The sequence below is a fragment of the Pseudonaja textilis genome, chromosome 16 (genome assembly GCF_049901715.1).
Source record: "Pseudonaja textilis isolate UNSWEBS1 chromosome 16, rPseTex1.2, whole genome shotgun sequence".
NCBI lineage: Eukaryota > Metazoa > Chordata > Lepidosauria > Squamata > Elapidae > Pseudonaja > Pseudonaja textilis.
In genome coordinates, this window is record NC_142005.1 from 6,524,254 (window position 1) to 6,549,827 (window position 25,574).

General features: G+C 48.2%; 2 protein-coding genes and 1 long non-coding RNA gene across 8 annotated transcripts; 2 read left to right on the top strand and 1 right to left on the bottom strand.

The window, feature by feature from the left end:
• Positions 1-1,765: 1,765 nt before the first annotated feature.
• Positions 1,766-4,642, bottom strand: LOC113454490 (uncharacterized). Of its 3 annotated transcripts, none has more exons than XR_015739682.1 (4): positions 4,521-4,642; positions 4,086-4,190; positions 2,154-2,205; positions 1,766-1,960 (listed from the first exon to the last, which is right to left on the bottom strand). It is a non-coding gene; the product is annotated as an uncharacterized LOC113454490 (long non-coding RNA). The 3 variants fall into 3 exon arrangements; XR_015739683.1 differs by having other exon boundaries at positions 4,086-4,187; positions 4,521-4,630; XR_015739684.1 differs by lacking the exon at positions 4,521-4,642 and having other exon boundaries at positions 1,821-1,960; positions 2,154-2,210; positions 4,086-4,187.
• On the top strand, positions 2,482-12,190 carry VEGFB (vascular endothelial growth factor B). 2 transcript variants are annotated; one of them, XM_087913876.1, is made up of 7 exons: positions 2,482-2,568; positions 6,532-6,592; positions 7,825-8,021; positions 8,413-8,486; positions 9,839-9,874; positions 10,766-10,891; positions 11,573-12,190. In XM_087913876.1, the coding sequence occupies exons 1-7, from the start codon at positions 2,533-2,535 to the stop codon at positions 11,649-11,651; spliced, it is 609 nt and encodes a 202-aa protein (XP_087770002.1). In that variant the 5' UTR covers positions 2,482-2,532; the 3' UTR covers positions 11,652-12,190. The 2 variants fall into 2 exon arrangements, with proteins under 2 accessions (XP_087770002.1, XP_087770001.1); XM_087913875.1 differs by lacking the exon at positions 2,482-2,568 and adding an exon at positions 4,469-4,599.
• A 2,578-nt stretch (positions 12,191-14,768) lies between these two features.
• On the top strand, positions 14,769-25,574 carry FKBP2 (FKBP prolyl isomerase 2). Of its 3 annotated transcripts, none has more exons than XM_087913878.1 (6): positions 14,769-14,820; positions 18,355-18,533; positions 21,029-21,141; positions 21,942-21,988; positions 22,184-22,219; positions 23,421-25,574. In XM_087913878.1, exons 2-6 carry the CDS (start codon positions 18,366-18,368, stop codon positions 23,480-23,482), a joined length of 426 nt encoding a protein of 141 aa, XP_087770004.1. In that variant the 5' UTR covers positions 14,769-14,820; positions 18,355-18,365; the 3' UTR covers positions 23,483-25,574. The 3 variants fall into 3 exon arrangements, with proteins under 3 accessions (XP_087770004.1, XP_087770003.1, XP_087770005.1); XM_087913877.1 differs by lacking the exon at positions 14,769-14,820 and adding an exon at positions 15,879-16,746; XM_087913879.1 differs by lacking the exon at positions 14,769-14,820 and adding an exon at positions 15,998-16,020.

Here is a 25,574-nt window from a genome sequence, read left to right on the forward strand (position 1 = left end):
CCAGCTTCAAAGCTGAGGAAGACGTGGAAGAAAATCCCCCGCCAGTGTTCCTTCTTATCTCTAAAAGAAATACAATCCTGGGTTGCACATCAACAAAAGCAGAGAATCAAGATTACGTGAAGTATTTAGTCCCGCTTCCTAAATCCTTTAGTAAGGCCACACCTGGAACACAGCAGCCAGTTTTGCCCCCCACTACAAAAAAAAAGACATTGAGACCTTGGAAAAAGTGCAGAGAAGAGCAACTAAGGTGATCGAAGGCCTGGAGATCCAAACATGCGAAGAACAGCTGCAGGATTTGGGTTTGGATAGTCTAAAGAACAGAAGAATTTTTTTGGTGGAGGGGACAGGATAGCGGTCTTCCTGTCTGCCACAAAGAAGAAGAGGGTGTGTGTGTGTGTGTGTGTGTCAAATGATTCTCCAAAGCATCTGAAGGAAAGATAAGAAAGCAAAAGGTTGGAAATTAATCCAGGAGAGAAGCCATTTGGAATTAAGGAGAAACTTCCTAACAGGGAGGACAATTAGCCAGTGGAACTGCTTGCCACCGGGAAATCGTGGGTGCTCTTAACACTGGAGGTTTTTTTAAGGGGAGACTAGATGGCCATTGATCTGAAATAATATAGATTCTCCTGCCTGAAGAGGGGGCTGGACTAGACGACCTCCAGGTCTCCCTTCCAGCTCTAGCCTAGTCTATTCTGCATCAGGGTCCCAGTTCTGCACAGCGGAGCTCGGCCCGAGCCAAGGAAGATCTCCATGGCTGGGTGCGCCCCCCGAAATCCCTGGAATTGTGTGATCAGTTGGCTGATCGAGCCAAAGTCCCGTCGGTCGAATCTCCCAGGGTCGTCTGAGCATTATTGGCTTGTATATCGGGCAAGGCGGGTGCTGCGTGCCAGGGCTCTGGCAACTTTTAAGTCTTTTGGACTTCAACTCCCAGAATTCCCCAGCCAGCATCCCGTGGCTTGCCGTTTGTGACAGGGGGACAAGTTTCCAACGAGCAAAGCTAGTACAGGAAGGAGCCAGATTCGCTGAACGTCGGCTTGGTTTGCTTAATGACTGCCTTAATGATTCACTTCGCCACCGTTGCGCCAAAACGGCAGTTAAATCGGCAGGGCTCATTTAACGGCCGGTGGAAGTTTCAATCCCAATGGTAGCCGTTAACCACGGACTGCCTGTGGGAGAAACAACACACACACACACACACACACACAGACAGACAGACAGACAAATACAGAGACACACAAAAAAAGCTCTTTTTTTTTTTTACAGATGCACAATTTGTCCTTCCAGCTTGTTTTCTGCCAGCACCACAACTGCGGCGAGAAGTAGGTGTGAAATACTGTTTTAAATCTCAAGTGTGCAAAAAAAAAAAATTAAAATAAAATAGGGATGTGGAAGGGAATCTTTTTAGCAGCTTGCGGGAGGGAGGGTTTGTCAGCGTGGGTCAAGGTGGAAAAACACAAAAGCGGGTCAACAGGAACACTCCTACAAAACACACGGCTGCCAAATCGAGGTGGAGGTGGCACCTTTTATTTCCCCGTCATGGGGAAGCAACCGAAAGATGAATGCCACAGCCTTGATGTGGGGGTCCCTACCACAGCTCCCCCCCCACACACACACACTGCCCAAGACTGGGGGAACCCCCCCTGGTTCCCCCCAATAGGCTTTTCCTCCCCAAATCCAGCTCTTCCTGTTCCAAAATCCCCTCAGAAGGGGCGGTTGCATCTACGTCCGGTGGCGGTGAGTTCCCCTGGCGAACTCTGCACCAAGGCTTTTTTTGCTGAAGAGCCCTAAGGTGTTTCCTCAAGGTGGGCAGATGGGGAAAAGGTGTGCAGGGAAGCCAGGAGCACGGGGGAAGAACAAACAGAGCTGGGGACAGATTCGAATTCGATGCCACAGCCGCGAGGGTTCTGTCAGCCTGCGCCTTGATCCGTTCTGGTTTCAAGCGTTTGAACGCCGACATCGCCTATGTAAAACAGCCAAGCGGATGTTAAAACAGCCCTCCTCAAAATTCTGGTCCCTGGGTTCGCTTCACCGCCTCCCTCGCATCTTAGAAAGCTAGCTCCACAAGGAAACTCGAACCCTGAGCTGCTAGCTTTCTTGGTGCGGGCATCCCTGAAATGTTCAGCTTGAGGGACACAAACATATACTGTCTTTACCTGGTAAGAGCCATGCCCAACGAAGAGCTGGCAAGATGGTTTGCTTGGTCTCCTGTGCTGGAGCGAAAAAAAGAATTTATTTTTCCAGATTTTATTTATGTATTTATCCAATGTATATGCCGTCCATTTCACCCAAGGCGACTCTAATTGGCTTACCTTACAGACATGGAATAAAACGCCACGTGAAAGTGATAAATAAGGATCTTGAATTTAAAAATTCAGTTAAAATAAAACGTTGCTCCGTTTTAATGGAACAAAACCCATTAAATCCGTAGCTGAAGTGGGGTCACTGCTGGATCGGAAAGAAATCGCTTTTTTTTTAGAGCTGCGGGCCAGCCGATGAGGAGCATCTCAGTGGGATGGAAAAAGCACTCTGTACATGCCTAAGGACACTGCCCGCTCACAAATCCAGATGGTGAGTCCTATTTCCACCTTAGCCATGAGAGCCAGTTGGATGACTGGGCCAATCACCAGGTGACAGAGAGTTCTTGTTCCACCTCAGGCACCAAAGCTGGCTGGGTGAGTTTGGACCACTCACCAGGTGACAGTGAGTTCTAGTTGTGATGGTGAATTCTAGTGCTGCCTTAGGCCTCAGAGCCAGTTGGGTGACTGGGCTGATCACCAGGTGACGGTGAGTTCTAGTTCCACCTCAGGCACCAAAGCCGGCTGAGTTTGGACCACTCACCAGGTGACAGTGAGTTCTAGTTCCACCTCAGGCACCAAAGCCAGCTGGGTGAATTTGGACCACTCACCAGGTGACAGAGAGTTCTTGTTCCACCTCAGGCACCAAAGCTGGCTGGGTGAGTTTGGACCACTCACCAGGTGACAGTGAGTTCTAGTTGTGATGGTGAATTCTAGTGCTGCCTTAGGCCTCAGAGCCAGTTGGGTGACTGGGCTGATCACCAGGTGACAGTGAGTTCTAGTTCCACCTCAGGCACCAAAGCCAGCTGGGTGAATTTGGACCACTCACCAGGTGACAGAGAGTTCTTGTTCCACCTCAGGCACCAAAGCTGGCTGGGTGAGTTTGGACCACTCACCAGGTGACAGTGAGTTCTAGTTGTGATGGTGAATTCTAGTGCTGCCTTAGGCCTCAGAGCCAGTTGGGTGACTGGGCTGATCACCAGGTGACGGTGAGTTCTAGTTCCACCTCAGGCACCAAAGCCAGCTGGGTGAATTTGGACCACTCACCAGGTGACAGTGAGTTCTAGTTCCACCTCAGTCACCAAAGCCGGCTGGGTGAATTTAGGCCGATCACCAGGTGATGGTGAGTTCTAGTTCCACCTCAGTCACCAAAGCCGGCTGGGTGAATTTAGGCCGATCACCAGGTGATGGTGAGTTCTAGTTCCACCTCAGTCACCAAAGCCTGCTGGGTGAATTTAGGCCGATCACCAGGTGATGGTGAGTTCTAGTTCCACCTCAGACGCCAAAGCCGGCTGGGTGAATTTAGGCCGATCACCAGGTGATGGCGAGTTCTAGTTCCACCTCAGTCACCAAAGCCAGCTGGGTGACTGCACCAGTTCCTTTCTCTCTCTCAAACCACCCCACTTCGCAGGGTTGTTGTGGTGAGGAAGCGGACGATCGGTTGGACACGTTCCCTTCCTGGAGTTATTTGCCCAGAAGAACAAGGGAAGGCTCCTACCACTAACTAAAGAAAGAGCCAATCCACGCCCACCCCTCTGAATTTCTGGCCGGCTGCCCGTCTCCTCTCCCTCCCCACCTCGCTGGGCTCCCTTCCCCTCCCCAGCCTGGCACTCCGCAGTCACATGAACCGCTGCGCTCTCTCGGGCCACCCTGCCCGCTCTGGCCAGCAGGCTTCCCACCGCCTCCTCTCTGGTGGTGGCCAGCATCCCAGCCGCCCCGTCTGGACAGTGGAGGTCAGCCGCCGGGCGCACCTGCGGCCTCTGCCTTCGCCTGGCACCTGTGGCGTCTCACCTGGAGCAGGGCATGGCTTGGAGAGAGGGGGAGGACAGCGAGACGAAACGGCGGCAGCTCCTTCGTCCCTCCCGTGCCCTTGAAATCTCGGCTTCCTGGGCACTGCTTTGAAAGAAAGGAAAAGAAGGAGAAGGGAAAAGAGAAAGAAAAGAAAGAAAGAGAAGGAAGGAAGGAAGGAAGGAAGGAAAGAAAGAAAGAAAGAAAGAAAGAAAGAAAGAAAGAAAGAAAGAAAGAAAGAAAGAAAGAAAGAAAGAAAGAAAGAGAAAGAAAAGAAAAAATCTGCATTATCTGAAGGAGAATTGCTGGCTGCCTCTCTTTCGGGCTGCCTGGCAGCAGCTGGCAGAAAGCTTCGCCTTGGATTGAAGCCAGCTTCTCCCTCCCACGGCGAGGGGGCAACTTTTCAAAGCCCCCCGCCTACCTTTGCCCTTGGCCCACCTTGACCATGAAAACGCCCTGTGGGTTCCTCTGCCTTCTCTCCATGGCAGCTTGGCAGCTGCCAAGCTGCTCGCCGAAAGTAGGTAGCGGTGAGAAATGCCCTGGGTGGGATGGGCATCGGGGAGCTGGGCGGGGGGGGGCGCAAGAGCGGGGCATGGCTTTGAGAAAGGGGGAGGACAGCCGAGGGTTTTGCCCACTTTAAGGGCAGCTTCTCCGTCTTTCACTTTTTTTCTCCAAATTGCGTGCCCGGACGGAGCAAAGAGGCCAAGCCCTGGCACAGATGCCAAGTATCTGGATCAGCTCCATGGGGTTGGGGCAAAACTTGGTTGGGGGTTGTGATGGCCAGAATTCCTCCTCTTGGGCAGAGGGGCCAGTTAGGATGTACCGTGCAGCTTCGTCCGGTGCCAAATACCTCTTGCTCTTTGAATCGGTGCCCCTGGTATCCGTCACCCTCAGGCCATCCTGGAGAAAGCGTGCCAGGGTGAGGAGGAAGGAAGGTCTTGGTCTTGTTGGTGTTATTAAACCTGCGTCCAGAAGTTGTAACACTGGAAGTTTTTAAGAAGAGACTGGACATTTGTCTGAAATGTGATAGGGTTTCCTGCCTGAGCAGCGGGGGTTGGACTAGAAGACCTCCAAGGGTCCCTTCCAATTCTGTTCTTCCTTCCTTCCTTCCTTCCTTTCTCTTTTTTCTTTCTTTCTTTCCTTCCTTCCTTTCTCTTCTTTCTTTTCTTCCTTCCTCTTTCTTTCTTTCTTTCTTTTCTTTCTTTCCTTCCTTTTCTTTCTTTCTTTCTTTCTTTCTTTCTTTCTTTCTTTCTTTCTTTCTTTCCTTCCTTCCTTCCTTCCTTCCTTCCTTCCTTCCTTCCTTCCTTCCTTCCTTCCTTCTTTCTTTCTTTCTTTCTTTCTTTCTTTCTTTCTTTCTTTCTTTCTTTCTTCCTTCCTTCCTCCTCCCAGAAAAGAAGGTTTTTAAGAAGAGATAGGCCAGTCATTTGTCTGAAATGTGATAGGGTTTCCTGCCTGAGCAGCGGGGGTTGGACTAGAAGACCTTCAAGGGTCCCTTCCAATTCTGTTCTTCCTTCCTTCCTTTCCTTCCTTCCTTCCTTCCTTCCTTTCTCTTTCTTCCTTCTTTCCTTCCTTCCCTCTTTCTTTCCTTCCTTCCTTCCTTCCTTCCTTCCTCTTTCTTCTTTCTTTCCTTCCTTCCTTCCTTTCTCTTCTTTCTTTCTTCCTTCCTCTTTCTTTCTTTCTTTCTTTTTCTTTCTTTCCTTCCTCTCTCTTTCTTTCCTTCCTTCCTTCCTTCCTTCCTTCCTTCCTTCCTTCCTTCCTTCCTTCCTTTCTCTTTCTTCCTTCTTTCCTTCCTTCCTTCCTTCCTCTTTCCTTCCTTCCTTCCTTCCTCTTTCTTCTTTCTTTCTTTCCTTCCTTCCTCTTCTTTCTTTCTTCCTTCCTCTTTCTTCTTTCTTTCTTTTTCTTTCTTTCCTTCCTCTTTCTTTCTTTCCTTCCTTCCTTCCTTCCTTCCTTCCTTCCTTCCTTCCTTCCTTCCTTCCTTTCCTTCTTCTTCTTTCTTTCTTTCTTTCTTTCCTTCTTTCTTCCTTCCTCCTCCTAGAAAAGAAGGTTTTTAAGAAGAGATAGGACAGTCATTTGTCTGAAATGGTATAGGGTCTCCTGCTTCAGCCAGGGGGGTTGGACTAGAAGACCTTCCAAGGTCCCTTCCAACTCTATTCCTCTATTCTATTCCCTGTGGCAGCGGAAGAATACTGCAAAATCCCCCTTCCCTCCCCACCCATCTAACCTGCTTTCCAGCTCCGTTCTCCTGTGCAGGGCAACCAAAGAAGAGCCAGCCGATCAGCTGGGACTCAATGAGAGGTGGAGAATAGATGGGGTTGGCGGGGCCAGTCAGAGGCGGCATTGGCCGGTTCTCCAAACGATTCAAAATTTCCGCTACTGGTTCTCCAGAACCGGTCAGAAATGGCTGGATCCCACCTCTGTTCCTGATTCTCCTGTGTTTTTCCATTGACAGACCGTGGCCCCCTCTGAGACGAAAGGGGTTGAACCGGAGCAGATGCTGCCCCCTGTGGAAGGTAAGGGTGGGGTTGGCGGGGGGGTAGTGAAGAAGAGGTGCCCCCCACCCACCCATTAAACCTGCCTTCCCTCCACCCCAGTCTTTCAATGGGTCTTTCAGTCCCACTTCCGCCGTCTTCAACCCCACAGGCAGAAAGTGTAGCAAACCCCGCTCTTAAGAGACGCTGAAAATGGGGGTTGTTTTGTGTGAGGGGTGGGAGTGGGGTGAGTGCCCCGCATTTATGCCTGCTCTAACGTGGGATGGGGGAAATAAACGGGGTGGAGGTTTATGGGGGTTCTGTCTGTAGTGTGGATTTTTAATGGTGTAAGCTGTCCTGAGTCATCTATGGGTGAATTGGGCAGCCCATAGAAACTTGAAAGAAAGAAAGAAAGAAAGAAAGAAAGAAAGAAAGAAAGAAAGAAAGAAAGAAAGAAAGAAAGAAAGAAAGAAAGAAAGAAAGAAAGAAAGAAAGAAAAAAAGAAAGAAAGATGGATGAGAGAGGCAGGTAGGTAGGTAGAGCGGTAGAGAGAGAAGAGAGAGAGGTAGGTAGGTAGAGAGAGAGATAAGACAGATGATAGGTAGGTAGAGATAATAGAGAAGAGAAGAGAGAGAAATAGGTATGCGGATAGATAAGTCAGATAGATAGATAGATAGATAGATAGATAGATAGATAGATAGATAGATAGATAAATAGATAGATAGATAGATAGGAGAGAGAGAGGTAGGTAGATAGAGATAAGACAGATAATAGGTAGGCAGGTAGAGAGATAATAGAGGAGAGAGAGAGAAGTACGTAGGTGGATAGAGAGAGATAAGTCAGATAATAAGGCGGTAGGTAGAGAGATGATTGATAGATGGATAGGAGAGAAAGAAGTAGGTAGGTAAGTAGAGAGATAAGAGAGATGATTGATAGATAGATAGATAGATTGATTGATTGATAGAAGAGAGAGAAGTAGGTAGGTAGGTAGAAGAGAGATAATATGTAGATAGATATAAACAAATAGAAAGAGATGATAGAGACAGACAGACAAGAGAGAGAGATAATAGCTAGCTAGCTCGATAGATAGATGATAATGGATAGAGAGAGAGAGATAATAGGTAGACAGACAGAATGGAATGAAAGAAGGAAGGAGGGAGGGAGGGAGGAAAGAAGGAAGAAAGAAGGAAGGGAGGATTGGAACCTAACCGTAGGGCCAGCCCTCTCTGATGACAGGTGAGCCAGCTAAAAGCCCAGGTGTGTCTCCCCACCAGTGATCCGTTTTTTGGAGGTCTACAACCGCAGCGCCTGCCAGCCCAGGGAGACGATGGTGTCGGTCACGGCGGAACATCCGTCTTTGAGAAACCACATCATGATCCCGTCCTGCGTGGCCCTCAGGCGCTGTACCGGCTGCTGTTCCGACGACTCCTTGGATTGCGTGCCCAGCCGTTCCCGGGAAGCCATCTTGGAGGTAAGAGGCGGAAGGGAGCAGATTCCTCCTTATTTCCAGGTTGAATCTCACCTTGTCCAGTTTCCATCCATTCTTCCTTGTCTGGCCTTCGGGTGCTTTAGAAAATAGCTTGACCCCCTTCCTCCTCTCTGGGGCAGCCCCTCAAATATTGGAAGACTGCTCTCCTATCTCCCCTGGTCCTTCTCTTCCCTAGAGTAGCCAGGCCCAGTTCCTGCAACCGTTCTTCATCATGTTTTAGCCTCCAGTCTAGGGATGTTCAAAAACAGCCAGAAATAAAAGCTGCATTGGAATTGAATTTCTACTTCTATTTCCTACCGCAGATAACAATATTTGTATTTAGCACTGAATCCTGGACGTTTAGAATGAAGAACTTCATCTTCCCGTTTTCTAGGTGATGGCTAGCCTCTTTCCAAACAGATATATAACCCAGTTGACTTTTGAAGAGCACCTGGAATGCAGCTGCAGGTAAGGATTCCTTAGAGGCGACATACTGGCACAGCTCTGTATGAAGCCCACTCTGGCATATATATGACCCTGTTTCTCCCTCTCCTCCCTGGGGGTCTCATAAACCAGATTCTCCAATGGAGCCCATTCACCGGCTGGGTGTGATCAATCATATTCTCCAATTAAATAGATTCCCGGGCAAAATCCCTGGTAGTTTAGTTACAACCTTTTGAAGAGAAGAGTTGGAATGTACTTTCGCTTTCCCCTCCTTTTGTATGGCAACTACTAAAACAGGCACAGGAATGTTTTATGAGATGACACGTGTATCTGACTTAACAACTGCAGGGATTCACTTCACAACTTTAGCAAAAAAAAACAAAAACGGCACAATTCACTTAACAAACATCTCACAGAGCAACAGAAGTTTTGGGCTTGATTGAGGTCATAAATCAGGGACTATCTGTATGTGACAGATAAACTATTTTTGAGAGGGGAGAAAGGTTTAAATTTAGGGGAACCGTTTTTCAGTCACCGTGCAGTTCTGAGCAATCAAAGCGGGATTATTATTAGTTCTTGCGGAATTAACGGGCAGAAGCCTGCTTGAATTCTCTTCGTATTATATGGTGCCTTAATAAAAGAAACCGTTTAAAAGAGTTGTGTCCACCGGTGACAGCAAGGAACGGCTTCTGATGTAAGTAGGCCAGGCCATCCGTGAAAAACGTCAAAAAGACTTGCTTTCAAATCCTCAGCAATGTTGGATTTACATGATAAAAGAAGCGATTGCTGTGGGCATTAAAAGGAAAGGGATTAACTTCAGGATGTGTGCTTAGGAATTCAGGACAACTTAGCTGTTGTTCCAGGAGGGTTGTTATAAATGCAGGCACTCTGCTCGGGGGTATGTTATTATTCTGCTCAAACTATTAAGATTTAGTCACGTCCTCTTGTCTATTGCACACATATCCTGATTCCAGGTGGGCTCAGCTGCTGTCATCATTTCTGCCCAGCCAAAACTTGGGGGTTGTAGTTTATTTTGAAACGGTCCGTTGCAAATCTGGGTGGAGGAGGCTGCAGGTTTAACCTCCTTTGGAAGGGGTGTTGCTGAGATGTCTTAGAGAGGAAATGGTGCACAAATGTTTTAAATCCATAGCGATGATGAATGTTTATGCACGGACCGCTAAATCTAAATCTAAATCTAAATCTATATCTAAATCTAAATCTATATCTAAATCTATCTATCTATCTATCTATCTATCTATCTATCTATCTATCTATCTATCTATCTATCTATCTATCTATCTATCTATATATATATATATATATTCCCTTTGACAATCAAGTTGCTAAATCTGTTGTTTTTCTCTTGTGTTTTTCAGATCGAGAACGATGCTTTTCAGATCTAATTCAATTAGGTAAAAAGATCCCTTCCTTCCTTCCATCCCTCCTTCTTTCCTTCCTTTCCCTTTTTCTTTCCTTTCTCCCTCCCTCCAATTTTCCTCCCTCCCTTTCTTCTCCCATTCTCTCTCCAATTTTCCTTCCTTCCTTCCTTCCTTCCTTCCTTCCTTCCTTCCTCCCTCCCTCCCTCCCTCCCTTCTCCCTTCCATTCTCTCTCCAATTTTCCTTCCTTCCTTTCTTCTCTCCAATTTTCCTTCCTTCCATCTTTCCTTCCTTGCTTCCTTTCCTTCTCTCTTTCCCCTTCCTTTCTCCCTCCTCCTTCTAATTATCCATCCTTCCTTCCTTCCTTCCTTCCTTCCTTCCTTCCTTCCTTCCTTCCTTCCTTCCTTCTCTTTTCTGCCTTCCTTTCTCTCTCCAATTTTCCTTCCTTCCATCTTTTCTTCCTTGCTTCCTTTCCTTCTCTCTTTCCCCTTCCTTTCTCCCTCCTCCTTCTAATTATCCTTCCTTCCTTCCTTCCTTCCTTCCTTCCTTCCTTCCTTCCTTCCTTCCTTCCTTCCTTCCTTCTTTTCTGCCTTCCTTTCTCTCTCCAATTTTCCTTCCTTTCCTTCTCTCTTCTCCTTCCCTTTCTCCCTCCCTCCCGCCAGTCAATCTTCCTTCCTTCCTTCCTTCCCTCCCTCCCTCCCTCCCTCCTCTTCCTTTCCCTTCCCTCCCCACAGATCCCATAAACCTGATTTACACACATACAGAATTATTCCTGGTGGGTAGACCCTGGAGGTGGTTCCAGAAAAAACAGGTTTTGCCAATTTCTTTGCAAAAACACACCCAGGGTAAAATGACAGCAAGTTGTGATCCCATTTGTACCTGAATAAGTTGGAGGGCCTTAATCTGTTGTTTCCTTCTCTTTCTAGTCGGTCCTGTGTACCTTGTCGGGACAGGAAAAAGCAGCCAGATCCACAGACGTGCAAATGTGTGTGTCGCCACCAATCCGGACATTGTGAGAGGCGTGGGATGAAATTCAGTGAGAGTACATGCAGGTAAATTCAAATTTTATATCTCTTGCCCTCTCTCCGTAGGGGCTTCCTCTGACTCTGTAATGGCTTGCTCTTTCGTTTCACTTGCGAGTGACTTTGTAAAGAAAGTCAATTAGCAAACCATTACAGAATGAGCAAAAGCCACTAGTAATTAATTATTAGGGACACTTCTTTTACCAACCTTAGTGTCCTAAAGGATTCTGGGATATGTAGTGTGGCACCTAGCTGACACAAGGTGCCAAAGGGATCCAAATAGATAAAAAGAAACTTTTTTTTTAAAAAAAATAACAAATTCAAAACTGGGTTAAGAATGCTGCACAAATTCACCCTGGAGCCTCTTTGGAATGGGGGGAGTACCAAAAAGTTTGCTTTTATTTTCATGATTTGAGACTCAAAGGGGAAAAAAAAACCACTTCCTTTTTCAGAAAAAAACTTTATCTAGATCTTTAAGCAGAAATATGTCCGGACTGGAAGATTGTAAAAAAAAAATGTTTTCATTGCAAACACGATTTGTTTTTGGATGGTGTTTGGTTTGAATGCACCTCTTTGGCGGGGGGGAGGGGGCAGAGGGGGCTCTCAACCAGCACCCCTGAACCCCCTCTTTCTTCCTGCAACCCCTTGAAGCAAAACGGGTGTCATTTCAGTCTATCAAAACAAGCTTGGTATCCTTTTTTCTCCTTCCAGATGTGCGAAGCACCGGAGAAGAGTAAAACCAGCAATCCAGGCGAGAACTAGGCGAGAACCGAGCCCAGTGGAGCATTGACTATCATCGGCCAGTGAAGACCGTTCTCTGCTGGGCGTCAATCTTCACGTGCTCAGAGGCAACCCACTGTTTTGGCTGGGGGGGGTGGGGGTGGGGGAGAAAAGTGGGTACAGGTTTAACTTCAGGACGTGTTGGCCCAACTGCCATCAGAATTTCCACTGTTATTCAGTGGCCTTTTCGTCACGGTGCTTGAGGGAGTCGTTAAGTGGATCACACGGTCGTTAAACGAATCCGGCTCCCCGCCCCCTGGTTGACTTCGCTTGTTGGGAAGGTTTGCAAAATGGCCACCAGCTGTAACCCCAGGGTGCTACAACCATTGTAAATATACGCCGGTTATCAAGCCCTTGAATTTTGATCACGTGACCATGGGGATACTGTGACGGTCGTAATGCGAGGACCAGTGACCCTAAGTCATTTTTCCCCCCCAGTGCCGTTGTAACGCTGAATGGTTAGTGAATGAATGGTTGTCAGGTCGAAGACTTCACATGTATAAGCCGATGCCTTCTTGGACAAACCATGGCTTGAATGCCTTACGTCAATTCAGTGTGTGTCATTATTTGTGGCTTTTCATTGTATGATTCTTATACAACGGCCCGTTTTCCTTCTCTCGTGTTTTTCCGAAGGTGTGATTCTGCTTTACGACACATCTGTGGGGGACAACAGATTTTTTGAAGGACTGGGTGACATACAAAACACACACACACACACACACACACACACACACACACAAATGGATTTACTAGCCTCTTATTATCTGCCTGCCTCCCACTCCTTTTCTCTTTTTGCTTTGGAAAACACTCAGAAATAACTACACATGGTCCCCGATTTCCGCCCCAAATTTCTGTAGTTAAGCGAGACGTTGGTTCAGTGGCGCTTGCCTCATGTTATGAGGTACTAATCCCACTCTATAAAGCCTCAGTAAGGCCACGCCTAGAGTCCTGCATCCAGTTTTGGTCACCACATTATAAAAAAGATGTTGAGACTCTAGAAAAAGTACAGAGAAGAGCAACCAGGATGATTAGGGGATTGGAGACTAAAACATATGAAGAACGGTTACAGGAACTGGTCATGGCTAGTCTAGTGAGGAGAAGGATCAGGGGAGACATGATAACAGTGTTCCAATATTTGAGGGGCTGCCCCAGAGAGGAGGAAGGGGTCAAGCTATTTTCTAAAGCACCCAAAGGCCAGACAAGGAAGAATGGATGGAAACCGATCAAGGAGAGATTCAACCTGGAAATAAGGAGAAATGAGAGCAATCAACCCATGGAACATAAGTCGCCTTCAGAAGTTGTGGGAGCTTCATCCCTGGAGGCTTCCAAGAAGAGACTGGGCTGACCTCTGTCAGTAATGGCATATGGTCTCCTGCTTGGGCGGGGGGTTGGACTAGATGACCTATGAGGTCCCTTCCAACTCTGTTAATCTCTTATTGTTAATTTGGAGGGAGTTACTGGAATTATGGGCTAGATTGGATTGTTTCCCAGACCAGGAAGCTCAAGGACACAGCAGAGTATCCCCCTTGGCTTTTCCAGGGGGGCGGGAAAAACCTGCTTTAACCTTTAATAAGTCAATATTTAGAAAGGCCTGGTGTCTCTCAGGCACGGAGAATAGAAGGGAGAGGCCTACGGCCCCTCTCTCTCTACAAAGCCCTTTTGAAGGTGGGGGTAAATTTACCAGAGGGCCAGGTTTGCCTCATTCATATTCTGCCGGATTAAGCTGGGGAACTCCCTCCCACTGGATGTGTTTTCTGCTTCAGCTGTCTTTAAAGAGGCATTTGAGATAGAGCCTCATTTTTTTTTTCCAGTTGCTGAAATCTGGAGGCTACAACATATGAAGAACAGGAATTGGGTATGGCTAGTCTAGTGAAACTACTAACGGATGTGGTGGCTAAGACACTGAGCTTGTTGACCGGAAAGGCCAGCAGGTCGGTGGTTCGAAACCCTAGAGCCCCATAACGGAGTGAGCTCCCGTTCCTCGTCCCAGCTTCTGCCAACCTAGCAGTTCGAAAGGACGTAACAAAAAAATGCAAGTAGAAAAATAGGGACCCCTTTGGTGGGAAGGCAACAGCGCTTCGTGCGCCTTCGGTGTTTAGTCACGCTGGCCACATGACTATGGAGCCGTCTTTGGACAGCGCTGGCTCTTCGGCTTTGTAACAGAGAGGAGCACCACCCCCTAGAGCCAGGAACGACTAGCACTAGGGTGATAGGATAGAAGGGTTCTAATATATAAGGGGCTGCCACAAAGAAGAGGGGGTCAGTCTATTCTCCAAAGCCCCAGAAGGCAGGATGAGAAGCAACGGATGGAAACTAATCAAGGAGAGAAGCAACCTAGAACTCAGGAGGAATTTCCTAACAGGGAGGACGATTAACCAGTGGAACTGCTCGACACCAGAAGCTGTGGGTGCTCCAACGCTGGTTTTTGAGACAGGACTCATCTGGAGTGTATAGGGTCTCCTGCTTGAGCAGGGGGGTGGACTAGAAGACCTCCAAGGTCTCTTCCTATTCTGATTCTTGTTACTTGCACCATATACATTGCACGGGGCCTGCTCTTTATTTATGGCTGTATTTCTATTTATTGCCTCTTTATTTTGGCTCAAAAAGGTTTTTCTTCCCCCCCTAAGGTCGAATTCCTCTCCAATTAAAGATCTGATTTTTAATTGCAAATAACTTTATCATCCCACCCCCAAATGAAGATTCTTACTAAGTTTGTTTATTACAAAAATATTTACAGGAAATTACACTTTTATAGTTAGCAAATACTCGGCTGACACATAGAATGAGAGGAAGGAGGGATTCCTTCAACCCCGCCCCCAAACCACACCCACTGGAGATCGCCCCGCCTATACCCCCGAGAGGAAGTGACGGAACGTCACCCTCATCACGTGATATCAAACGTTTTAAGCTGAATTATTTTTTTTAATTAGCTCCCCCCCCAGATTTTAAAACCTCGACTCCGACTCTCATTGGAGGCCCACGAATTTAATTCAAATACGGCGGTTGGGGAAGGAGGGGAGGGGGGCGGCGTTGAGGTCACGTGACGCGGGCGCCAGAAGGAGAAGGGGCGGAGAAAAAAACATGGCTGCGCCCACGTCGGCTTCTTCCGCTGCGGAAGCGCCGGGCCGAGGAAAGCGCATGCGCAGAGGGGTGGGTGGTATCCGTTGAGGCAAGGAGAGGTGAGAGGGGTGGGGAGAAATGGGGGTCCTGAGGAAAGGGGGACCCGGGCGCGGGGCGCCGAAGAGCCTGGAGCCGGGCGGCGGGCAGCGGCCTCGGGGCAGCCAATGGGGAGGGAAGGGAGAAGTGGGGGACCCCCAGCGGGAAGACCCCGGGAGGCGCCTGGAGCCGAAGAGGTCGGAGCTGAGGGACGTGGGGACCCAGGTCTCTTGGGCCCCCGGGAGCGGGGCCCCTGGGAGCGGGGAGGGCCACTCTAGGACGGCCCTGGAGGACCCCCAGGCCAAGGCAGGGGACGCCCGGGGGGCCCCTGGGAGGTGGGGGGCTCCCTCAGCCAGGGGGGACCTTTGGGGGGAGGCCTCTGGGGCCCCTGGCAGCCAGAGCAAGGCAGGGCAGGACAAAAGGGCCTCCTGGCCGGGGGGCCTTTGCGAAGGCTGCGGGGCCCCCAAGGAGGGCCAGCCCAGGAAAGGGGGGACCCCCCACCTCCATAGCCACCGGGCTTGGGACTTGGGGGCCAGGCCCCCCCGGGAGCGCTTGGAGGACAGCATGGGGCTCCTGGCCCTGGGGGTCAGCCGCAGCCTCTCGGGGGGTCTCCCCGGCCACGCGGGGGCCAAGCGGGACTCGGGGGGCTGGCTCCAGAAGGAGTGGCCCCGGGGCCCCACGGAGGCTTCGGGGCAAGTCTGGGTCCCCCGCAAGCCGGGCCGGGCTCCCGAGAGGATGGCGGGGCTGCCTTGGCTGAAGGAGGGGGCCGTTCCCCGAAAGAGCGGGGCGGAGCTCAACCAAGTGTGGATCCCCCGGGAGAAGCCCACCCAAGCCGGAGGAGGCGGGTCGGGGGACGTCTGGGTCCACAAAGTGAGGAACCCCTCGGGCACCGGCATCATGTGGGTTTGGGCCAAGGTGACCAACTGTAGCGAGGAGGAAGCGGTGAACGAAGCCAGGGTTTGGACCTTCCAGAAGGAGGGGCCGAGGAAGGGCGGGGAAGGCGAGGGAGGGTACGGGGTCTCTTAAGAAGCATGTGGGGAAGCTGACTGTGGGAAACGGGGCAGGGTTGGTGGGTGGGTGGGTGGGTGGGAGGTACAGCTTAGTCCTCGACGTACGACCTCAGCCGAGCCCCCAATTTATGTTGCTAAGTGAGACATTCGTGAAGTGAGTTTTCGCTCCCATTTCCCCACTTTTCTCGTTAAGTGAATCACTGCACTTGTCAAGTAAGTATCACGGTCGTTCAGTGAATCCTGGCTTCCCCATTTGACTTGTCAGAAGGTCGCAAAAGGGGATCGTGGGACACCCTGCCCCCCCACCCCCACCTCCCTCGGGGAGCATTGTAACTGTCATAAATATGAGTCAGTTGTCAAGTGTCTGAATTTTGATCAATTTTGACCCTGGGGATGCTGCAAATGGTTGTGTGAAAAATGGTCATAAGTCATTATTTCCCAGTGCCGTGGTAACTTCGGTCGCTAAACGGACTGTTGTAAGTTGAGGACTACCTGTACCGCAGACCGGGAGGGACGGGGAGTACAAGCTAGGCTCCTTCGGAAGAAACGGAGCAGTGGTTTTTTGTTTTTTTTTTCACTCTTGACAGGTTTAAGATGCAGGGACGACTTCGACTCCCAGAATTCCCCGGCCATCCATCTATCCATCCATGCTGAAGGATTATGGGAATTGAAGTCCACCCGTCTTTTAAAAATTGCCAAGTTTGAGAAACAAGGAATTCTGGGAGTTGAAGTCCCCTCTTCCTAAAGCAGCCAAGGTTGAAAAACCTTGGGTTAGAGAGAAGTAGGGGGGTTAGCGAGCCGTTCAGGAAAGGTGGGGTGGCCAGAGCCGAGAAACAACTCTGCCAACTCCTGGGGTGGCGATTCCTTGAAAGACTCTTGACGGTGGTGGTGGTGGCGCCGGGGGAGGGAGTAGAGCCCGACTCCCCACTAGCTGTATGGGTAAGTCTGGAGGCTCTTGAGAAGTGGGGGGGAGGGCTGCTTGCTGGTGCATGCCCGGTTAGAAGTCGGGGTGAGCATGCAATTCCAAACACATCTCGAGCGCAAAAAAAACAACAACCCTGCATGAATGACTCTGAGGCAGTGATGGATATGGTGGATCAAAAAACTTCAGCTGCCAATATGAATCCCATATCTGTTTTCCAATCTTAAGCAACTTTAACTGTAGGACTTCAACTATCTAGTGTTTCTGGCTAGGGAATTCTGGGAGTTGAAGTCCACCTAGAGAAGTTGCTAAGATTGAGGAAAACTGGCCTGAGACTAAGCTCTCATCATGACCCACATCAGCCAAGCCTCTTAGCTGCTATTCAATATGTCCAGTCTGGGTCAAACTCTGTCCCGCTATCTGTGAATCCTCCAACTTAGTCCATCCAGAATCTTAGGTATCTATAGTGACCAGCATGAAACAGATTTAACATAGCAACATAAAGAGAATATTTGTAGGGTTGAAATGAGGGGGTCCTTGGTGCTCTCTGAGTTTGGTGGTTTTCTTGCAGACGTTTCATGACTCAACTCGGGAATATCATCAGTGCTGAAACAGAGTGGGTTGTTTTCTATCTATTGATTTTCTACGAGTAGATAGAATATTTGTAGCTCAGGGTTTTACTATGGGTCCTTGGAGCTCTCTGTACTTGGTGATTATTTTCTTTCCAGGTGTTTCATGACTCAGCTAGGCAACATCATCAGTTTATATATTACTTATGTTTATATAATAGTGGCTTGGGCTGCTATCATTAGTGGGGATGTTCTTGATCACGCTGTTGTTTACCTCGACTGAGTTGGTAGTTCCTTGTGTACTGCTTCAAAGTTCAACATTGATAAGGCAATCACTGTATATAAACAGAGAGCAAACCTTCCTTCTAGCACTGATGATGTTACCTAGAAATATTTAGAAAACAACCAAGCTCCTAGAGCACCAAGGACCTGCCAGTCTCCTCCTCCCCCTCCCCTTAAAACTCTTCATCCCTCTAGCAATGATGAAATTCCCTAGTTGGGCATTGAAATGTCTACAAGAATTTTATTATATAAGGTGCAATCACCATAAAGTAAACTAAACCTAACCGAAACCTAAACCTAAACCTAAACCTAAACTAGACTAGACTAGACTAGACTAGACTAGACTAGACTAGACTAGACTAAACTAAACTAAACTAAACTAAACTAAACTAAACTAAACTAAAGAAAACAGGACCCCACATCCTCCACTTCCTCCTCCTCCTCCTCTTTCACACCCACTCTATTCCAGCACCTACGATGTTACCCAGTTGGGTCACAAAATGTCTGCGAGAAAACTGCCAAACTCAGGAGCATCGAGGACACGCACCCCTGTTGCAATTACCCCCAGTTGAGACCACCATGTTCCAAGGCTGCGGATTCTTCCCACCAGGAACAAGCCCCCCAATTCCCAGGACGGTTTCCCAGACGGCTCGGTTTCACCCTCTCCCGGCCCTGCCAAGACACCTCTCGCTGCATGCCGTTCCAGCCATCTCGCGTCGTGTTGCGATTCCCAAGCGCGCGGCTCCACTAATCCGTGTTGGGTCTCCTCCGCAGGGTCTCCAGCGATGCAGACGAACCGGGGCGTGGCGCTGCTCACCTTAGCTCTGTGGGCTCTTTGCTCACCTGGGCTGAGCACGGAAGGCAAACGGAAACTGCAGATTGGAGTCAAAAAACGAGTGGACAACTGTCCCATCAAGTCCCGCAAAGGCGACGTTCTCCACATGCATTACACGGTGAGTGTGGCAAACAACATGTGGAACAGAGTTAATATAGGCAGAGCTTTCCAAAAGGACTGTGGAAGGAGTCAAAACCGCGTTGGAGGGAGTATTAGAAACCCAAGCAAAGTCGCCAGCCAGGCTGGCTAAGATGTATAAAAATCCATCCTCAAAATGTTTAATGGGATGGGGCACATACTATCGCGCATGGTGGAGCTGTAAAAAAGCACAAGAGTTTTGGTACGGGATTGGGAAGTGGCTGGAAGAAATGATGGGGTTTAAAACAGACCATAGACCAGAATGCTTTTTATTGGGAATTATATAAAAAAAAGAACATAACATAAGAGTTATACTTGATAATACATGTCATCACTGCAGCAAGAAGGGTATTTGCCCAGAAGTGGAAGGAGAAAGAAATCCCTAGTGAAGATGAAGTAATAAATAAAATTCTGATATGCGCTGAAATGGATAGGCTAACTCTAGAGATGAAAAATAAGGATGAATCGGAATATTACATAATTTGGAATAGATTTTATCATTGGTGGGGAGAGAAAGGAAGGACCTAAGATGGAAAGGAGGTGTTGAGAGGATATCCGAGACTTTGAGACTAAAATAACACTAACGATGTTGGAGGATGCAATTAAGGATGAATAAATGTATATATGTGTATATATATATATGTACAAACGTATATAAGATCTATATTATATTACACTAGAATGATGACCAAAAGTTATGTCAAAACGACTCCACAACGTTCAGTGTTTTTAAATGTTATGTTTCATAAAAATTTATGAAAAGAAGAAAGAAAACAAAGCAAAGTTTAAAAACCCTTGTAAACAATATCTAAAAATAGACACCCAGGTATGTGCATACAACGCATCGCCTTTCACTGTAATGTGACGGGTTTTGTTTAGTGTTTTTCAAAACAAGACGTTTTGGAGGCTTTCAAGAAGAGATTGGACTGCCATTTGTCGGAAATGGTGTGGGGTCTCTTGCTTGGATGGAGGGTTGGACTAGATGACCTACAAGGTCACTTCCAACTCTGTAACCAAACTTGGCAACTTTGAAAAGATGTGGACTTCAAACTCAACCAGCATGCTGGCTGGGGAATTCTGGGAGTTGAAGCCCACCCATCTTAAAATTCATCAAATTTTCTCCTGGGGGTGAAAAGTTAAAAACTCTCAACGGTCTCAATTAGCAACAGAAATGGTGGGCTCACTTGTGGTCGTAAGTCAAGGACTGCCTGTATTGTTGGTAGTCCTGATCAGGACCAAGGACTTCACATTCCTCATCCTTCTCCTCCTCTTCCCCTATCTCCCTCTCCCTCCTGTATTGTTGGTAGTCCTGATCAGGACCAAGGACTTCACATTCCTCATCCTTCTCCACCTCTTCCCCTATCTCTCTCTCTCTCTTTCTCTCTCTCCTCTCTCTGGTTATTTGGGTTTTCTCCCACGTAAAATTGGAAGTATCTAGGAGACATTTCGATGAAATCTCATTCATCATCTTGAGGCTTGTGTGTTCGGCTTTGTGCTTCTCGGAGTAAGCTTCAGCACAAAGCTGAAGACACAAGCCTGAAGATGATGAATGACTTCATTGAAACGTCGCCTAGACACTTCCAATTTTACACAGGAGAAAACCCAAATAACCAAAGATCCACATACAAATACCCGCGAAAACCTCAGAAAACAAACATATATAAAATAAAATAAAATAAAATTTTATTATTTTATTTATTATTTCTTTCTTTGTAAGATTTGTTCCCCGCCCATCGGGGTAATTCTGGATGACTTGATTCATCAAGGGGTTTTGTGTGACGGTATGAATATGCTAGCCAGCCATTTGAGAAATGGTCTGGCTGTAGAGAGTTTGACAGGAATTTCCCTAGAGGCTGAAGCAACTTGCAAACTGGCTTTTATTGCAAACCTGATTCTGAGTCAGCCTCCCAGAGCATGCACACCTCAGCTGTCTTTCAGCTCCACACCCTCGCTGACTCACACCAACGCCTGTTTCAGGGCTCGGTGATGGCAGCTTTAGGCAGAGGTTGAATAAAAGCTGACCACGGAAAACTCCTGTGTAATTGGTGGACTCCCTTGCCAAGTTAGAAAGAATGACGATCGCGAGTGAAGGATTGCCCGTCATTTAAACCTTAGTTGTTTGCTCTCTAGTTCTGAGCTGTCTGATTTGCTTTCTTAGAATATTTTTATGCCACCTTGCTACAGCTAGTTTCCAAACACACACACACACACACACACACACACACACACACACACACACACACAGAGCACATAAAACTCGGGATTCAGCTTTAAGTTTGCTGGTAGAAGACAAGAAGGCCTGGGGGAACTTTGTCCATGGGGTCGCGATGGGTCGGACACAACTTTGCAACTAACAACAACGAAGGGTTTGAAGCAAAGTCTCCGTGCCAATATTCATTTTGGGATGAAAAGAAACCAGCTGTCAGTCAGGTTCACTCGCCTTCCGTTTAATTTTCCTTTCTGTGCCTTTCCCAGGGAAAACTGGAAGACGGGACGGAGTTTGACAGCAGCTTAACTCGTGACCAGCCCTTCATCTTCTCCCTGGGCACCGGACAAGTCATCAAAGGCTGGGAACAAGGCTTGCTCGGGTAAAAGCCAGCTTCCGAGGAACAGGGGTTCGAATGGATTTGGGGCACCCACGGGTGGTCGAGCAGAATCAGATCTTTTATTAATAAACGGGAATTATTTGTAGCTCGGGGTTGACATGCGGGGTCCTTGGGACTCTCTGAGCACGGTGGTTTTCTTGCAGACGTTTCGCGACCCGAACTAGGTAAATGTCATCAGTGCTAGAAGGGAGTGGGGTTGAGGAGGAGGAGGAGGAGGAGGAAGAAGGCGATGACTGTGGGCTCCTTGGTGCTCTCTGAGTTCAGTGGTTTCCTTGCAGACTTTTCATGACCCAACTAGGCAGTGTCCTCAGTGTTAATGGAGGAGAACAAAGAGGAATGGATACTCCTTGAACTCGGTGGTTTTCTTGAAGACGTTTTGTGACCCGACTAGGTAGTGTCATCAGCGTTAGAGAGGAGTGGGATTTGTGGAGAGGAGGAGGAGGAAGAGCAGGAGTACGATAGGATCCTTGGTGCTCTCTGCATTTAGTGGCTTTCCTGCAGACGTTGCATGACCCAACTAAGTAACATCATCCGTGCTAGAAGGGATGCGGGAACAATAGGGGTCTGTGTGGTTTCGCCCAGGTGATTTGTCTTTAATGAGGTCATTTGTGGCCTTCAGGGTTTTTTTTTTTTTAAATAGTTTATAGTTTGGACCGCCTGGGTTTGGAAGGGTCAGGGTGGAAGGGCAGAGTTTAAAGGAGTTGGAGACTAAAATTCTAGTCCTCAAGGTTTGCAACGCCAACAACGCCTCTTTTTTTTTGTCGTTTCTTTTGCCGTTCCAGGATGTGCGAAGGCGAGAAAAGAAAGTTAGTCATCCCTTCAGAGCTCGGTAAGGAATGAGAGCAAAACCAGTCCAGGAACGACACTGGGTGGGCACCGGGCTCCTAAAGTCGGGTGGCACCTATGCCCTGACATTGGTTTGTTGCCCCTTGGCATAGTGTAACGTTTAACTTTACCGGAGCGTAGTGTTTCCTTGTATCGTTTGATATCCGGCTGATTTGGCTTCTATGGTCTTATCTCACAGGTTATGGAGATCGGGGAGCACCGCCCAAAATCCCAGGTATTTTATTTCTTTGCTTTATTTATTTATTTATTTATTTGCCATTTCGCCTTCGGTTTTTTTACAAATCAGGCAGCGAACTTTTCCAACGCTTCTTCCTCCTCCTTCCCCCCTCCCCAAAAACAACCCTGTAAGGTGGGTTGGACTGAGAGTGACTAGCCCAAAGTCACCCAGCCAACTTTCATGCCTAAGGTGGGACTAGAACTCACTGTCTCCTGGTGATTGGCATAAAGTCACCCGGCTAATTTCCATGCCTAAGGTGGGACTAGAACTCACTGTCTCCTGGTGATTGGCGTAAAGTCACCCGGCTAGTTTCCATGCCTAAGGCGGGACTAGAACTCACTGTCTCCTGGTGATTTGCCCAAAGTCACTCAGCGGGCTTTCATGCTAAGGCGGGACTAGAACTCCCAGTCTCCTGGTGATTGGCTTAAAGTCACCCAGTGGGCTTCTATGCCTAAGACAGGACTAGAACTCCCAGTCTTCTGGTGATTGACCCAAAGTCATCCAGCCATAGAATAAGACATCTTACTCTGTTAACCAAGTTCTGTAACATCCTTATCTTAGTTTCTCCCATTGGATTTTTATCCTGTTTGGATTGACTTTGTTGACGGGGTGACAAACGTTTATTGGTTTGTCAAAATAGAAAAATGCAGAAAGACAAAGGAGAATGAGAATAATCGGAACATAGGGGACGTCAAGAGGGAGAGGAAAATGTAGGATGAGAAGGGAAAGGAAAAGAAATATACTGACTTCCGACTTTCTTTGGCTCAGTAGAATAAGCTAATAAGACACACCTCAACTTTGTACTTGTACATAATAACATGTACTAGCCCTTTCGATACCAACGAACTCATACAATCCTCGAAACCCGAAATCAAGGTTTCATGGGTTTTTTTTTCCACCTCGAGCACAAAGTCCAGAAACGGTTTCCAAGTAGAAGCAAAATGAATTGTATCCTACCATCGTCGCAGTCAATTTAGCCCTGTCTGCTAGCTCCCATCAACTTTTTCAGCCGTTCACCCATTGTGGAAATCTTAAATCTCCTTCCATTTTAATGGATGGGCTTCGTTCATACCCAGCTGCGAGGACTTTTTTTTTTTAAAAAAGGACCACGTTTCGGTCCTCGTCCAGGGACCCTTCCACCCACTCCACCCTTCAACCTCTTGCCTTCTTCTTTCTCTTTTTCCCACCCTCTTCCCAGGCGGCGCCACGCTCATCTTTGAAGTTGAACTGCTGAAGATTGAGCGTCGCCAGGAACTATAGCTGCCAGGAAGAGGGGTTCGTGGGGGAGGGGTGCGCACGGACGGACAGGCCGGAGAAGGAACTGGAAACGGGTTTGTCGCTCCTAGAGGGGCCAAATAAATTTAAAAAAAAAAAAAGCACAGACCAGATTTTGTGCCATGAAAGCGAAGCCCGGGGGAGGAAGACTTCGTCTGGCGGACCAACCAAGGACGGGAATGGGGAGACCTTGAAAGCTGGTCAAAGGCCCAGCTTGGGATAAACTGTCCCGGAGGCAGCATTGCCTTGTGTTCACAAGGTTGCCAGCATCCTGGGGCTTTTAACCACAAGGAGGAGGGGTAAAGTGGGGGCAGTAGGAGGAGGGAGGGGGCAGAGAGGCCTGAATGGCTTTGAGTCAAGGTTCTGAATTGAGCAGGAATGGCTGCCTGTTCTAACAGTCAGGACAACCGGTATTTTGCAACCTTAGCAAATTTGAGGTGGGTGGGCTTCAACTCCCAGAATCCCCCCAACCAGCATGCGCTAAAATGGGTGGGCTTCACCTCCCAGAATTCCCTAGCCGTCATGTTTTAATACCGCTGGAGCTCAACTCCCAGAATCCTCCAGCCGGCATGATTTTAACACTGGTGGACTTCATCTCCCAGAATCCCCCAGCCAAGATGGGTGGATTTCGATTCCCAGAATTCTGGCTGGGGAATTCTGGGAGTCGGAAGTCCACCCTTCTTGAAGTTGGCTGAAGTTGAAAAAGCCTGGTCAAGACTCGTTCTGGCCCTCTAGTTGGCTGTGAATAAAACTTACACATACAATACACTCACAATCACACCATAAACCCATAGTGTGGTAGCTGCGGAATTCTGGGAGTTGAAGTCCTTCCATTTTCAAGCTGCCAAGACTGAGAAACAATGCTTTAGACCCGGGGTCAGCAACTTTAAACACTCAAAGAGCCACAAAGGTCCTAAGAGCCGACCGGAAGTCCAGTTCTTCCACCATAGAGTCTCCTCCTCGCGCGGCGTCCTTTTTCCTCTACCTCTCCTAACCGAAAGCCCTATCCATTGTGGAGCCGACCGGAAGTCCGGTTCCCCTACCATAGAGTCTCCTCCTAGCAGGGCGTCCTTTTTCCTCTACCTGTCCTAACTGAAAGCCCTATCCATTGTGGAGCCGACAGGCGACAAAGGGCCGCAGCAGGGGGATGAAAGAGCCACACGTGGCTCCAGAGCCGCGGGTTGCCTACCCCTGCTTTAGACCTTACGTATCCTACCTAGATGGAGAAGAGACCTCTTCGAATTCTCTGCTGCCCCAATGGAGTTCTGGGACTCTGTCCAGAGAACACCCCAGCGATCTCCTAACAACAACCTGCTGAGCATCTTCAAAAAGAAACGAAAAGCAAAAAAGACCATTTCTCCCGTCCCGACTTCTTAGAGGAGGGAAAAAATATATAAAAAAACTAGGTTTGTTTAAGGACAGCAGGGACTCCGCAAATAAAAGGAACAGAAGTTTCCTGCCGCAAGGAACTGGTGAGAAAGCGAGATAACAAGATGAGTTTGCGCTGTTGAGCAACGAGCGGGCGGGCCTGGCTGAAGTGTGAGTGCGAAAAGGCTGGGGTTGGTTTTTTTGCCAGCATTGTGTAGCTGTGCAGCAAACAGCGCCGTCCCAGACCTTCGTGGTTAACAAGCCCGTATGTTTTTGCGTTTGGGAGGGCGGTGGGTCCTTCCAGAAGGTTCTGTACGAGTTGGACTTGCGCCATGGCGGTTTTCTCCACCCTACGATGTAAATGGGAACGGTTCGCATCGTGGCTTACACTTACGCCTTTTTAAAAAAAATAAAAATAAAAACATGCGGGGAAAAATGATATATGGGCCCGATTGTGGCTTAAGCCAGAGGTCTCCAAACTTAGCCAACTTTAAGACTTGTGGACTTCAGCTCCTTGAATTCTCCAGCCAGAATTGGAAGTCCACAAGTCTTAAATATGCCAAGTTTGGAGACCTGGTCTTGAAAAGCTTTTTGCAATTTCCACAGGATTTGATTTGCATTAAAAAAAAAAAATCCTGGCTTTGAACTTTGCAGTTTTTCTAAGCTAACTTACTATCGTAGGGATGGGGAAAATGCAAAAAAAACAAAA

What these genes read in the sequence shown, in the direction of transcription:
- VEGFB (XM_087913875.1), top strand. Translation starts at nt 4,528, where the DNA reads ATGAAAACGCCCTGTGGGTTCCTCTGCCTTCTCTCCATGGCAGCTTGG. An exon ending in TGCCAAGCTGCTCGCCGAAA is followed by an intron (nt 4,600 to 6,531) that starts GTAGGTAGCGGT and finishes TTCCATTGACAG; the next exon opens with ACCGTGGCCCCCTCTGAGAC. An exon ending in CCCGGGAAGCCATCTTGGAG is followed by an intron (nt 8,022 to 8,412) that starts GTAAGAGGCGGA and finishes CCCGTTTTCTAG; the next exon opens with GTGATGGCTAGCCTCTTTCC.
- FKBP2 (XM_087913877.1), top strand. An exon ending in TTCTCCACATGCATTACACG is followed by an intron (nt 18,534 to 21,028) that starts GTGAGTGTGGCA and finishes TGCCTTTCCCAG; the next exon opens with GGAAAACTGGAAGACGGGAC. An exon ending in AGCACCGCCCAAAATCCCAG is followed by an intron (nt 22,220 to 23,420) that starts GTATTTTATTTC and finishes CCCTCTTCCCAG; the next exon opens with GCGGCGCCACGCTCATCTTT.